The sequence below is a fragment of the Rhipicephalus microplus genome, chromosome 5 (genome assembly GCF_043290135.1).
Source record: "Rhipicephalus microplus isolate Deutch F79 chromosome 5, USDA_Rmic, whole genome shotgun sequence".
Lineage (NCBI taxonomy): Eukaryota > Metazoa > Arthropoda > Arachnida > Ixodida > Ixodidae > Rhipicephalus > Rhipicephalus microplus.
Genome location: NC_134704.1, coordinates 120,109,041 through 120,125,036, shown reverse-complemented (window position 1 = coordinate 120,125,036; position 15,996 = coordinate 120,109,041). Strand labels below are relative to the sequence as shown.

Sequence of the window (15,996 nt, the reverse complement as noted above, 5' to 3'; positions counted from 1 at the left end):
AGAGGGAAATAGGTAATGACGAATGAGCCTTGAATTTCCGATTTCTTTCCTTTGTTCATAGTGAGGCTTTTGTTCTGGAAGACTTGATGTATTTAGGCTGTATGCAAGTGATTATTATTTAGCTGCCAGCTCGTAAAATATTCACGTGGTGCGTGACGCCAACAGGCCGAAAGATGTTTTAAACTCAGAGTCAGGGCTACTAGCGGCCTTGACTCTGAGATTGTCTGCCTAAAGAGGATGCCTGCCTAAAGAGGACAGATGGATTACCGCTTACAGCAAGGTACGTTTTTGCCTACTTTTCTTTTTTTCGTAGACTTTCCATGCGTCATTTTCTGTTAAGATTATTTATTATAACGTGTAACAAAGAAAACCAAGCTCTTGAATTTTCACATCTTTCGATCAACTATTTAGGTTGCGATTATTCGCTATTGTGGCCTGATGTGCTAAAGATATTTTAAAAAAGTTTATAAAAGTGAACAAGATTGATTACCAGGAAAGATTGAACGTGTATATGTAAATAGCAAAAAAAAACGGGACACGTTATAACGAATATTGCATCTTAGGTTGTGAATGTGAATGACACTCCGCCCTCTGCACCGTTGACATGGTCATATATCTTCCGAATGATGTCGATCTCGTCAATTACGGCATTCGTAACCATGTCTATGAAGGCCAGAACAATGACAGCGACGAGGCAGACACCCCCGATGATCATGACGTGCTCCTTCACGTAGCGGTTTGTCGCGTCAGGACAGCTTCCCGTGTGAACGCGGAACCACGCCTCGTGATCGGACAAGTTCAGTACGCTGCGCCCACAGAAGATGCCGGTGAAAGTTGACTCGGGGCGGCAACACGATGGCGGCACCGAGCACCATTCTTGGCTCGGGTTCGACGCGTCACAGTGGAAGTAACTGCAAAGACAAGTTCAATGAAGACAAGACGAGTTAAGGAATTGGATACTTGTGATAGGTTAAGTTTTTTTCCAAGCATCGAAAACCCACGAACTGTGCTGACCTGTGTTATCATTGATAATATAAGCCATCCTATGGGTGGGTTTGGATACGCCATAATGGGGTGTTAGCTTTGCTTTTTTGCATATTTAACAGCTAAAAGAACAGTGCTGTGTTCAACACATACACACTTGAAAGTCCGGGTCAATGCATTTTGACGTTCTGTGACAATAAAGGAACACTGTTGTGAAACAATGATTTGTTCTAGATTGACAAACTGCACTCTGAAAACTCTGGTAGCATTTTTTGACTATCATAAGCTTAATATTAGCGAAGAAGATTGAGGTTGAAGTTTTGTTTATAATTTTCCCACCAATGCGGTGGCCGCCAGGTGGCTTGGGTGTGTAGTCGCACCTCACATGGGCTCCTGCTCTTATTGCTATTTTCTTCGCAACCCTGCCTGGACACAGCTTGCATTTGGTGACCTGGGATTCCTCACGTCGCAGGGTATGGTTTGATACCAGACTCATCGCAGTGAGGGTACTTTTTTTACTAGATATTGAACTCTAAACATATTGTGCCTGTTCGGTGGGACGCAACATCGCCAAGAAATTCAGAGGCCGCGCTGCACGCGAACGCCGCTGAGGAACGAGGACGGGCCTGCGAAACGAGCTGGTCGCCAGCGGCTCATAGGTGCACGAGCACGCTGCTCACGCAACACAGAGACACGCAGCATCTGAGGTAAAGTGCTAACGCTCTCATGGAAACGCAGACGTCTAACCCACGTCAAGAAAGCCCGAGTATGATGCAAGTCCACAACACGGAGGGTAACTCAAGAACGGCATTACAATGAACGTTTGATGAAAATAGTGGCAAAACGACAGGCGAAGCCCACATTGAGTGGCTTCACGCTGGCCGTAAAGGCAGGTCAGCCAAAGAAGACAAGTCAGCCAAAGAACGAGCTACGCAACCTGTGAAGCCAGACGCCGAATCCCAACCGCAACGTCAACGCAGCACTAGGATGCTGCCATTCCCTGCTGATGACTTGAAAATTGTATCGGCCCGCAACCAGGACTAGATCTTTCAAAACGAACACTCATCGAAATTACACATGCCATCGGAAGATCCAGTGGCTTGACCAGCAGGACTTCTATGACCATGTGCGAGTGCAGGTGGAGAAAGTAGAGAATGTGATCATCGCAAGCACAGCGAGTACTGAACGAGCTTCCCAACTGAAAATTATAAATGCTATACAGCTCGGTGAAGTAATATATCAAATAAATCCGCACACTCGAAACCCCAATGGTGTGTGCCGCGGAGTGATCTACAGCCTCGAACCAGGAACAAGCCCCACAGAGATTGTTGCAGGACTTCTCGTAGACCCCAGTTACCACGTCCTTGGCGCGCGCATGCTGGGATCTTTCACAGCTGCAGTTATCACTTTCGGCGGGCAGCACGTTCCTTTCCTTTTTACGTAACGTACCTCAGTGGAGACTAGCGATGCAAGCAATACCGGAAGTCCATCCAATATTGCCGAACCTTTGGCGCCATAGGTCACCGAAAAGACATCTGCCCTCATACGAAAGTGAACTTCTGATACAAATGTGGCCACGACAAGGACACAGAACCACATGACTGCCAACCGATGTGCAAGATCTGCGGAGAAGACCATGAGACTGCTGAAAAAGAAAATGCAAGAAGAAACTCCGGGCAACTCCCCTCCTTATCAAGTAAGACGACAGCACCTCGATAAAGCCCGCGCCCGTGAGAATCGCTGCAGTGCTTGCACCAATGATTTACCCGGGTCAGTTATCACACCAGAAATTTCACGCGCCCCCTCTTTTCCCCCAAAATTTTACCGAAGTCACTCTCGCTTTAAGAAAAAAGGTCGCTCTGAATCCCGCACGCCATCATAGTCTCGCTCCGTTAGGGGAATCAGTTACGCCACCGCTGTGACCGGTAGTGACGGGCCCAGTTCTTTAAATACTACAAGTGCCTCGACCATCTCGCCTGCTCAGACAGCGACCATCTTGGCTCTAAAAAATAAAGTCCAAGATCTACAACGGAGGGTACAACAACGCCCACCAGCCGATTGTAGCACACTAGAACTTGACGACAGCATACTAAAACAGATGGAAGCCAGAATAATGAAGCGGGTAGAAGAAAGGCTGCAAGCACATGAAGCGAAGATGCTCGAACTCGTCGAACTACGCCTTGAAGCTTTCGAATAAGCCCTCCCTGTGAAACTCCTCGCATTCATAGACATAACCGTAGAGAAAGTGGTTACTAAAATTTTGGAAAGATAGAACCACTGACCCGTACTGTAAGCACGCTCGATGCCAAGCTTGATGGCTTCATGGCACAACAGCATAACTTCGTAACATATGCATACAAAAATTTCGTTACCCATGAGCAGCTGGTGGCGCAATCAAGGACCAAGCGGAAAGAGCAAATACTTTAGGGGATGAAACTGCAGCGGAAATTCGATCGACAGCACCAAACGACCTGCACTAGGCGGGAATCAACAGCCAGAATGGCAGCTCCCACCCATAGATAGTCTGAGCCACTCCCCGCTGTTCGAATTTGGCACTAGAAATGCAGATCCTACAGACCTCGTCCTGCAAACATGCAAGAATATGTTAAAACAAATAATCTAGATATGATCGCGTTGAAGGAAACCCACACAGAAAAAATCAAGCTCCTTGGCTACAGCACTCTCACATGCTCACCCGGCACTGCAATTTTAGTAAAGAAGACTCTAACCGCACAGCGTTATGAAATTGAAGACATTGGCATCGAACACACCATCGTGAAGATAATCCCCACTCGGAAGACTCAACAAAACTTATACCTGACCAACCTTTACAGCCCTCCGCGAGAGCAGTTACACCAATACGACCACTTCGTCCGCGAGCTCCATCAAATGGTTAACGGCAGCCGACTCGTCATAGTTGGGGACTTCAATGCTCCACACACGGCCTGGCGCTATCACAGCACCACCAAGAAGGCGGCGCGTGTTTACGACGCTGTACAGGAACACGGTCTGACGCTGTGGAATGACTTGCTCCATCCAACCCGAGTGGGCAACAGCGTGTCGAGGGATACTAATCTTGATCTCACGTTCACTAGATACGTGCACAACGCAACGTGGACAAGGCTACCAGACACTCTAAGAAGTGACCATCACATAATTCAAATAGAGGTCGAACAGGCCCACCGCTCACTCAACACAGGAAAAGCTCGGCTCATGAACTGGACCGCCTACAGGAATGACCTTCATGATGCCTCGACTATCGAAGACAATGAAGCCTGGTTAAACAGTATTCTAAGTGTTGTTGACGGACATACCAATGCGATACACTTGAACGAGGACGATCCGGCAGTCGATAATCATCTCCTTCCCCTACGGGAAGCTCAAAGATTGCTTATTAAGCGATGGCAACGGTAAAAGCTCAACCGCAAGCTGAAGCGCCGCATCGCCGTACTCACTAGACAGGCACAGGAGTACGCCGAAAACCTTGCGAGCCAGAACTGGCGGTCCTTCTGCAACAAACTTCAAGAGACATTGAGCACAAAGAAGACTTGGCGCATTCTTCGAGCCCTGATCGACGACACCCACACAAAAACTAATTAAAGAAATACAATTCAGTGGCTCATGCACAACTATGATGGCACAGAGCACCAGTTACTCCAAGAACTTGAAGCAAAAGTGCGTGGCTTGGTTAACCAGCAAGCTACCTCCATCAACAATTCGACATCCAGGGAGTACCGAGGAGCACCGAAGGAAGCACTAGACCAGTCTTTCACGCTCGCAGAGCTAAGCGGCCCTCGCTAAGCTTACGCGCAACACGATCCAAGGAAAAGACAGAGTGACCAAAAAGCACCTACTTCAGCTACCGCCCCGGGCGTAGACGGCACTCCTTCGGCACTATAACAACTGCTGGAGGAAGGGCGAGCTACCTCAAGCCTGGAAGCACTCAGAGGTGACCATGGTACCCAAGCCAAACAAGCCAATCTTGATTGCGAATCTTCATCTCATTTCCCTTGCATATTGCGCTGGGATACTCTTTGAGCACATGGTAAATTAGCGGCTCACCACACATCTCGAAGACAATGGTCACTACCCGAACACCATGTTCGGCTTCCGCCAAACGCTCAGCACACAAGACGTTCTCTTGCAGAAAAAGAAACATATCCTTCTCTGCTTGAGCGAGCACAATAAGTCATCTGTTCTAGCTTTGGACGTAAAGGGTGCATTGTACAATGTGAGCCACGAAGCTATTCTGCGTAGCCTGGAAGATGTCGGCTGTGGTGTCAAGACATACGCCTCTATGCTGGCTTTTCTCACCAACCGCACTGCCACTGCAGGGATTGCCAATATCAGGAGCGAGCTTTTTCAACTCCCTTAACAAAGGCACGCCGCAGGGCTCAGTGATATCACCAGTGCTTTTGAACTTGGCCCTCCTTATGCTCCCACGTCTCTTGGACGCTGTCCCTGGGATAGATCACCCTTTATACGCCGATGATATTGTCACAAAGACACAGGCACGCAGGTACAAAATATGGCGTTTACTTGCGCAACCCAAGGGCCAGAAACGCGAACACCAGAGCACGCGCACACAGATCTACTTCGTAGTCCTCTTCAGATGCTGGCTACTATAGTTGCCAGCCTACCTTGCGTCAATTCCCCCTTTCAAGAGAGACCGTCCCGGTCGATTGATTGAGATGCTAGAGGTGGCCATGAAAGAAAAAAAATGATCACGTCAATGAAAAAAAAAAGCCCACGCTGTTGTGGATAATAAGGAAAAAGTTCGAAGTGTTCACAAGTCGCGGGCATGGTACGGTTTCATCCGTACTACATGGACTACTTCTGGACGTGGACGTCTTCGGTTTAAACTGGTGTCGGAGCTTTGGGGAACTACCTCGTAATTCACGTCACTGAGGCAGCGCACAACTTCGTAAGGGCCAAAGTAGCGCCGCAATAGCTTCTCCGAAAGCCCACGATGTCGAACTGGTGTCCACACCCATACATAGTCACCTGGTTGATAGTGGACGCTCCTTCGGCCTTGGTTGTAACGGCGAGCGTCGATATCTTGCTGCGCGCGAATGCGGTTCCGTGCAAGCTGGCGGGCTCCCTCGGCTTTCTCAACGAAGTCGTCAACGCTGTCATTTCCGCTGTTGTCCTGGTCTACAGGGAGCATAGCGTCTAACGGTGTTGTGACGCGACGGCCATAAACAAGCTCGAACGGTGTTAGGTCTGTGGTCTCTTGCACAGCGGTGTTATAGGCAAATGTGACGTACGGCAAAATTTCATCCCACGTTTTGTGCTCTACGTCAACATACATAGATAGCATGTCGGCCAATGTTTTGTTTAACCTCTCCGTCAAGCCGTTTGTTTGGGGATGATAAGCTGTTGTTTTCCGGTGGTTGGTGTGCGTCAGCTTGGTGACTTGTTGCAATAGCTCTGCCGTAAATGCTGCTCCGCGATCGGTTGTGAGAACAGCAGGTGCACCATGGCGCAAAACAATGTCGTGGACAAAGAATCTGGCGACTTCAACTGCAGTTCCCTTAGGCACAGCTTTGGTTTCTGCATAGCGAGTCAGATAGTCGGTCGCGACAATTATCCACTTATTTTCTGAGGATGACGTAGGGAAGGGACCAAGAAGATCCATTCCTACTTGCTGAAACGGTGCTCGAGGTGGATCTAAAGGTTGGAGGAAACCGGCGGGCTTTGCGGGTGGAACTTTACGCCTCTGACAGTCACGGCAGGTGCGGACATAGCGCTGAACGGACGAATACAGCTGTGGCCAGTAGTACTTCTGTCGGATGCGCGCTAATGTCCGAGCAAAGCCTAAGTGACCGGCCGAAGGATCGTCGTGGCACGCCTGCAAAACTTCCTCACGCAGTGCCATTGGAACGGCGAGGAGGAAAGTTTCCTGGCTGCTCTCAAGATTTCTCTTGTAGAGAACATTGTTCCGCAGGCAATACGTAGCCAAACCACGCGAGAGTCGGCGTGGGACGACAACGTCTTCTCCTTGAAGATGATGGATGACAGGAAGTAGCTCAGTGTCCCCACGTTGAAGTTCAGCCATCCGCACCACATCGACGATGCCAAGAAACGGTAAATCTTGTTCAGTGTCAGATGACGTCGGGGAAATAGGAGCACGAGACAGGCAGTCAGCATCTGTATGCTTATGTCCTGATCGGTAGACCACCGTTATGTCGTACTCTTGAAGGCGGAGGCTCCAGCGGGCGAGGCGGCCTGATGGATCCCGTAGATTGGCAAGCCAACAGAGCGAATGGTGGTCACTGACCGCTCGAAATGGCCGGCCGTATAGGTAAGGTCGAAACTTGCTAATGGCCCAAACGACTGCTAGGCACTCTTTTTCGGTGGCAGAGTAATTAGCCTCTGCTTTTGTGAGACTGCGGCTCGCGTAAGCGATCACACGCTCTGCGCCGTTCTGCCATTAAACTAGAATGGCTCCGATTCCCACGTTGCTGGCGTCTGTGTGGATCTCGGTGTCGGCAGTGTCGTCGAAATGTGCCAGCACTGGAGCTGTCTGCAGTCGATTGCGCAGCTCTACGAAGGCTTGTTGTTATTCTTCCGTCCATACGAAAGGTACATCTGGCCGTGTCAGTCTTGTAAGAGGTTCCGCAATTTTCGAAAATCCTTCGACAAAACGGCGGTAGTACGCACAGAGTCCAAGGAATCGCTGAACAGCCTTTTTGCCTCCCGGACGAGGGAAATCGGCAACGGCAGCCAACTTCTCCGGATCTGGTCGAACACCCTCCGGGCTAACCACGTGGCCGAGAAACTTGAGTTCCTGATAGCCGAAGTAGCACTTTTCGGGCTTGATGGTAAGGTTCGCTCTCCTTATTGCAGTGAGGACACTTTTTAGCCTTGAAATATGCTCGTCAAATGTGGTTGAAAACACAACGACATCATCCAAGTATACAAGACACGTCTGCCACTTTAGTCCAGCTAGTACAGTATCCATCATGCGTTGAAATGTGGCGGGAGCGGAACAGAGACCGAAAGGCAGCACTTTAAATTCGTACAGCCCGTCAGGTGTCACGAACGCGGTTTTCTCACGGTCGCCTTCGTCAACTTCAATTTGCCAGTACCCTGACTTGAGATCTAGTGATGTGAAGAACTGGGCGTGGCGTAGACGGTCTAAGGCGTCATCAATCCGTGGAAGGGGGTAAACGTCGCGTTTCGTGACTTTGTTAAGCCGTCGATAGTCAACGCAGAAGCGTAGTGTGTTGTCTTTTTTCTTTACTAAGACAACAGGTGACGCCCACGGACTTGTCGAGGGTTGGATGACGTCATCATTCAGCATTTCTTGAACTTGACGCTTAATCACCTCTCTTTCCTTCGGGGACACACGGTATAGATGTTGGCGAAGAGGCCGCGCCGACTCCTCGGTAACAATGCGGTGTTTTGTAACGGTGGTACGCTGAACTTTCGATGCTGTGGAGAAGCAGTCCGAGAATTCCCTCACAAGGTTTAGCAGCCGCTCTTTTCGTGAATCTGGCAAGTCTGGATTAACGTGAATGCGGCTTCCCAGGTCAGCACAAGCTTTTGCATGTGGTGAAGTCGTATCCATTGTGCTGATATCGAAAAAGTCGGCTATATCACTGAGGAAAGCGACAGTAGTTCCTCTAGGAACGTGCTGAAACTCATTGCTGAAGTTGGTCAGCAGAACTCGAGAGCGTTTATTTTCTAACCGAACAAGGCATCGGGCTATGCATATGTTTCGTTTGAGCAGCAGCGGGATATTTGCCTCAGCAATACCTTCATAGTCGTTGAATTCGTCGAAAACGTCGCAGGCTACCAAGGTGAACACGCTACTCTTCGGTGGTAACGTGACGTCATCGTCAACAATTTTCAGAGCATTGACGTAACTTCCGTGAGGGTTGTGCGCTAAAGCGTGTGCCGTAGAAAACGTCACTTGCGACTGTTGCAAATCAATCACGGCTCCATTATCATGCAGAAAGTCCAGTCCGAGAATTAGGTCCCTCGAGCAACTCGGCAGTATTATAAAATCTCCGAGATACGTAAATCCGTGAATACTGACTCGCGCTGTGCACCGCCCCACCGGAGTAAGAAGATGGCCCCCTGCCGTACGTATCTGCGACCCAGCCCACTGGGTGGAAACCGTCTTCAGCCTGCAGGCAAGACCCATGCTCATAACAGAGGTGTCTGCTCCAGTGTCAATTAGCGCCATTACTTCTTCGTCGTCCACAGTTACCGCAATGTTTGATGTCACCACTCTTCGCATCCCGTTTGACTGCGTCTGTACATCTTTTTGCTGCTGTCGCTGTCGTCGTAGTGGAGGATCTTCCGTAGAGTCAGCGTCAGCGGCCTCACCTCCGGAGGTCGCTGAACTCAGTTTTCCCGACTTGCAGGACTGGGTGAACGGCGTCTTGGAGCGCCGCGTGAATAGGCTGGGCTCGGTGACCTGTAGCGAGCAGGCGACGACGAGCGAGGCTCTTGTGACCGATGTTCGATACTGCGACGATTCGAGATGAAACTCTCTATTTCCTGTGGTCGCTCGCCAGGTCGTGGACGAGGGGCATTAGGCGAAAATCCACGGAGACCCACACGACGGTATGGACATGTCCGGTAGACGTGTCCGGCTTCCCCGCAGTGGAAGCAAAGGGGCCTGTGGTCGGGTGTACGCCAGATGTCACTCTTTCTCGGTCTTGCTTCGGCGATCAACGGTGAGCTGCGAGGGCGGAAGCCTACCTCCATTTGTTGAGCGTGTCGCTCATTGGGGTAACATACGCTGGTTGAACTGCACGATGGACGACGTCGCACTGCTTCCGCGTAGCTCATCTCGACGCAGTGCCTCTGTTGTGGCGCCTCGGATGGTTGGGGAGCGTGAACGGCTTGCCGTAGCTCGGCGCGTACCATCTTCGCAACGGAGAGCTGCTCTGCAGGTGAAGCAGTCACCTGCATCTTTTGTAGCTCTTCCTTAATGAGAGCTCTGATAAGCTCTCGCAACGCGCTGATGTCATTGCCGAGAGTGACAGAAGTGACCTCACTTGGGTTTACACCGCGGTTATACTGTCTGGCACGCTGTCGAAGGGCCCTCTCCATGGCAGTGGCTTCCTCATGGAACTCCGCAAGTGTCGCAGGCGGGTTTCGAATCAGGCCGGCAAAAATCTCTTCTTTAACACCACGCATTAGGTGGCGAACTTTCTTAGATTCGGACATGGAGGGCTCCGCACGCTTGAAAAGCCGATCCATGTCCTCTACGTAGGTCGTCACCCTTTCGTTAGGGCCTTGAACCCTTGCCTCTATAGCACGCTCCGCTGTCTCCTTCCTGTCCTCTCGGGAAAATGCCTTGAGGAACTGCCGTTGAAACTCCTCCCATGACGTAAGCGCTGCTTCATGGTTCTCAAACCACGTTTTCGCGGAGTCCTCCAGGAAGCAGTACACACAGTGTAGCTTACGCTCTGGTGTCCAATCGTTGATGACGGCGACCCGGTTGAAATGCCCGAGCCAGTCGTCGGCATCTTCAAAAGCAGCTCCATGAAATGTCTTCGGCGTCTTGGGCTGGTTGATAACCAGGTGCGCTGGTGCTGGCGCAGTGACGTTAGGCGGGGTTTGATTCATAGCCCTCTGACGTTCAGGCAGCAAACCGTGCTGTGGCTCGAGTCCCTGGAGACGACGGCTGGAACGTACGTGCACAGGGGTAAGTTCGGCTGAGCTACTCGATGGACTTGTGTCAGGGGTGCTCTCAGGGGACCGTATCATCTACCGTGCCCAGCACTTCCACCAGAAAATGTCACAAAGACACAGGCACGCAGGTACAAAATATGGCGTTTACTTGCGCAACCCAAGGGCCAGAAACGCGAACACCAGAGCACGCGCACACAGATCTACTTCGTAGTCCTCTTCAGATGCTGGCTACTTAGTTGCCAGCCTACCTTGCGTCAATATCACTATGTACACAAGGGTTTCAAGTATGAGTGAACAGGAAGACCGACTTCAAGAGGCAGTTAACATCACTGAAAGATATGTCAAGACCTGGGGCCTCCATTGTGCTCCGGAAATATTGAAACTGTTAGTACTTGCGGCACGCACTCGGGGTAGACCACTCGGGAAGCTACGACACTCCTGACCCACAAGTCTTTCTACAGGGAGTCCAAATACCACAAGTTGACACGCTTCGAGTCCTTGAACTACATATACATAAAGATGGGTTTCGCTCCGCTGCCCTACCCCGGCTGCAGAACACTATGACACAGCTCACCCACCTAATCTGAAGGGCGGCTAACCGCCGCAGTGGCTTCAAAGAGCACGACAACCTAAAAAGGTACAAGCTCTCCTTTACGGCCACATAACGTACGGAACTCCCTACCTCAACCTGAAGACAGCGGAGAAACGAAAACTTAATCTGCTGATACAAAAGGCTACAGAGCTTGCCCTAGGACTGCCGCCAGCCGCCTCCACTGACCGACTGCTTCGCATGGGAGTTCATAATACGTGGGAAGAACTCACCGAAGCACACCTCATTAACCAGGTCGAGAGACTCAAGCTGTCACTCACAGGGCAAGCCGTCCTTCGACGCACAGGATACCAGACCACCCTAGGACCCAACGAAGAACGCAAAGGCAAAATATCGTCTCAGTTGTGAGAAAGCCTTGGAATTCAGAAGATCCCTCGAAACATGCATCTTCAACGGTGCCGAGAGAGGTGGTTCGCCAGGTTAACATGATCCGGAAAAAGCATCGCAATGACCCGCAGGTGCGACACGTGGATGCAGCCAAATATCCAGGACGTAATGTCTTCGCTATTACCATCACAGATTACAAGGGCGCGGTGCCGCATCGGCGACTATCATCGCCAAACGTGCGGACACAGCAGAAGAGGCTGCTATAGCACTCGCCACCCAGACGAGTGAGGATCCCATCGTGGTTTTTACCGACTCACAAACAGCGGCACAAAACTACCGGAAAGGCAGGGTCTCCACGGTGGCGATTAGGCTACTATAGCGCATGGACAATCCTCCTCCCTACACATGCATCGTGTGGATTCCGGGTCATGAAGTCCTCAAGGGAAATGAAGCGACACACACCGCAGCCCGCAAATGCGTCAACCGAGCATTCCCATATGAGATCCGAAGCACCTCCCACTCAACAACAGAATCAAAGGCAAAAGAAGCCATACCACTAAATACCATGCATTACTGCAACATTATCGGCTCGTACGCTGGTTATACCCTCCGACACATCCGAAACTCACAAGAGACGAAGGGACTGACTATAGGCATCTTCAAAACAACACGTTCACCCACGGCGTACTATTGCACCTTATGAGGCCAACGTTTTTGCACAGGTACATCTGCCCTCACTGCAATGTGGCAGACACTCTGGCGCACCTCCTACTGCAGTGCAAAGTAAGCGTCCCAAGACTATGAGCAGCAGCACCAGATGTGGACCCTGACCTCCTCAGTGAAGCGTGGGAAGCTGTGATCTCTCAGCCAGACCTGCTCGAGCAGCCTCAACTAGGCGCTCGAGCTCGGCGGGCTGTCCAAGCCAGAGGGTTCCTAGAATAAGGGACCCTCCCACCTTTATTCACAAGCTTCTTTCAATAAATGTTTTCTCTCTCTCTCTCTCACGCCGATGCTCACGTGTTTGGCGTCAAACATTTCACCTTGCACTATCGAAAGTTTGGAGACGTTGTGTCGATCAAATGTACTGGAAGTTCGTGTGATAAATACCCACAGGTGAAAATGTACAAAAAGTATTGATTAGGAGCTACCTAAGACCCAGTGCACGCCTTCAAATCCCATCACGTCATAGTGTTTGTGCAGGAATCTCGAGTGGCGTCTCCACACGCATTTTTGTTTCGCGCGTTTTCTCGCTTAGCAAGCGCTGAGTCGCGGCAAAATTGGCGTTTTCGGGATTGTGAAACTGTACTTCACTAGTACGCAAAAAAAGCCTAACTCTTAAGTGGGCCTTTAACTAACAGCTTGATATATGCACGAAAATAATAAAACAGTCGCTAACCACTGAAGGTGGCGTGGCCAATATGCATATTTTTCAGAATATTCCTTCAATGATCATTGCATATCTTACGAATAATATTATAAAAAAAACATAGGATCGCGTATAGCTGCCTCAGTATGTGCGAAGACGACATGTTGCTCCTTCTTTGTTCTAAGCCGATGCAATGAACCACCAGCTTTCGCAAAGAGCTTTATTACATCTGTACATTGCAGTACCTCTTTCTAAAACTTTCCGCAAGTAACATTGTTTTTCAATGCCTCCATGATTTGAGGCTTTGTAAGCTCTCTGCACCAACACTTGTTTTCAAAGTAAAAGCGGCGAATGAGGTTGTGAGCTCACCTACATGTTGTCGTTCCAGTCACGAAAGTTTCGTGACGTCATGCCGCAGCACTTGAGGTAATGCTGTATTGCGTCTACGAGGTCGTGAATATCCTGAGAATCGCGGTAGTGGACCACGAGCTTCTCAGACATTGTCGTCTTTATCACACTCTTCATGCTTCCTACGAAATTGGACGTATCACGCATATTAGCAATAAATTTGTGCTAAAGTCCATTATCTGCTCTGGTCGGCTTGCGTACGTTATGTTAAAACAGCGCGAACAATGAAACGCTGAAAAAATGACATGTCGCCCTGTTTTTTTTTCTTCCGCTTTCAATTCAACTCTATGCATTTTTGAAAATGCTATAAAAAACCACACTTGTCCCAAACTTTTCAGGATTGAAAACATAGGTCCCATTGTGAGGTGTTAAAATAAAAAAAGCAGGACGCCTCCAATCAATATAGAATATATTATTAAGATAGATATTTGTGCTCCGTTAAAATTAGGTACAGAGCAGTTTAAGAAGTATCATAGAAATTCACAAGACCAGCCTAATCCTTTCGGCAGCTTAGCGCAGAAAAACAGCATAGTGAGGGCCAACTTCACGCACCACTACCCATGCCACCTTTTTAGACAAGGCATGTAATTGTGTTTTGCTAATGTATATATACACCTTTCCTGCATACGTATGATAAACATGCTGCCAGGAGCTAAAGAAGCGATCATTTCTAGAAATGGTCACTTTTTTATCGACAATGCTGCTTACTCGGCTGTGAATGCCTGCACAGGTTAAAAAAATGTTGCAACTTTTGCTGCACTTATGCGCTTACAGTTAGGCTGTAAATGTCTTAATTGACTCACTGTGTCCCAGTTCTCAAAATTCATCGCCGGCACAAAGTTATCCTGAGCAGCGCAGAATTCAACTTTTATAAGGACATCAGTGCTTCATACACTAAAAGTCCTGAAGCTTTTAAAAAATATTGCTCAATCATCCTCCTCTTTTTCTTCAGCTACCACGTTCGTTAAGGTCCTTTCTTTAAATATAATGGCACATCTCGCAATGCAAGAGTGACAGGTGGCACAGTGCTCTAAAGGCCTAAAGGCGATCGGCATTTCTGCCCATTCTTTCAGGCCATTTCTTTTTAGTGTGAAGTGCGAGGCAGTAGATTGCGCAACAAAATATGTTACTGGAACTTGAATTTCGTTAGTACTAATTTTGTTGAATTGAAACGCTTTAGCATTAGTTACAATGACGCTTCAGCGGGAGGTTTGAGGTTCGTACAACTGAATAGCCCATTTCACAGACGTTTCCTACTGCGGTATTTTACCACTTATATGTATATGGTAGGGATACTGTTGTCCTATATATATATATATATATATATATATATATATATATATATATATATATATATATTGTGAGCGCTGACTATGTACTTCATCTTCATCTGTATGACCAAACCATTGTAGTGATCATCATCGTATGTCACGCGGGCTGGCTCTCTGTCTCGTGCGTCTGGATTAAAAAAAGGATAACCTGGTTGCTGCCGTACCGGACGTGGTCTCATAAGTGGTGGAGCGTGCTTTGGTTCCCACGTCCTCCTGCTCTACCCGTCACCCCTGGAGCTCCGGTCTGGTCGACGGTTGTGCCCTCAAGCAACAGCAATGGCAGAACCCAACCCGACCACTGCTGCAACCGCTCCTTCTCAGCCTCCTAGGCTTCACTACACCGTGAGTACCTCTCATCGAGACCCTCCGGTATTTTCCGGCCTTCGCAACGAAGACGTCGAAGAATGGCTCGACAGTTATGATCGAACCAGCGTTTGTAATTATTGGGACGAGGCGCACAAACTGCGCTACGTTCCTTTTTACCTCGATGGCGTCGCTAAAACATGGTATTACAACCACGAGAGCGACTTCTCCGATTGGTCGGCCTTCACGGGGCATCTCCGTCAGGTATTTGGCACGTCTGCAGGATGTTCTGTAGTAGCGAAACAGAAGCTCGCAACCCGCATTCAAGGGGACGACGAATCGTATACGTCCTACATTGAAGATATCCTGGCTCTCTGTCGCCGAGCACAAAATGACATGACGGAGACCGATCGCGTCCGACATCTACTGAAAGGCATCAACTCTGTGGCCTTCAATGCTCTCGTGATTCAGAATCCGACTACCGTCCGGGACGTCATCACTACATGCCAACGCCTGGACGCGCTTCATTCCATGCGCCTTCCACACGCCTCCTGCGACGCTCGCTTTACCAAAGAGCATGAATTGCGGGCCCTTATCCGCACAATTGTCAGAGAAGAACTTCACGGCCTTATTCCAGGCAACCCTACCGTTGCGTCTGTCCACACACCTCCTCCCAACCTGCGAGAAATAATCAAGGACGAACTGGCATCAATGACAAGCGCTGCACATGCCCCGTCTCCTGTGCGCTTCCCAGTGCCTTCGTACGCAGAAGTTGCATCGCGGGCCCCTGCACCAGTTCCAACCGTGCCTGCGGACGTCGGATGCGACCATGTGGCTGCGATGACAACGCAAGCGCCAAGGCCACGCCACTATTCTACATGGCGTCCTCCCCGCCCCATCTGCTTCTACTGTGGAATAAGGGGTCATATATCCCGTTTTTGCCGCCGCCGTCAGCAGGATGAACGACGCGGTTACTCAGCTTACGAGAGAGACTTTTCCCCGCGACCCGATGA

The 15,996-nt window shown here is 49.6% G+C and overlaps 1 protein-coding gene across 1 annotated transcript; it reads right to left on the bottom strand.

The window, feature by feature from the left end:
• Positions 1–439: 439 nt before the first annotated feature.
• LOC119185945 (tetraspanin-33-like) lies at positions 440–13,467 on the bottom strand. Its single transcript, XM_075894387.1, has 2 exons — positions 13,315–13,467; positions 440–911 (listed from the first exon to the last, which is right to left on the bottom strand). The coding sequence occupies exons 1-2, from the start codon at positions 13,464–13,466 to the stop codon at positions 560–562; spliced, it is 504 nt and encodes a 167-aa protein (XP_075750502.1). The 5' UTR covers position 13,467; the 3' UTR covers positions 440–559.
• Positions 13,468–15,996: the final 2,529 nt, after the last annotated feature.

Bases quoted from the DNA above. Each gene is read 5' to 3' on its own strand.
- LOC119185945 (XM_075894387.1), bottom strand. From the start codon at position 13,466: ATGAAGAGTGTGATAAAGACGACAATGTCTGAGAAGCTCGTGGTCCAC. The intron at 912-13,314 runs GTAGGTGAGCTC...TTGTCTTTGCAG, and splicing joins CGTGACTGGAACGACAACAT to TTACTTCCACTGTGACGCGT.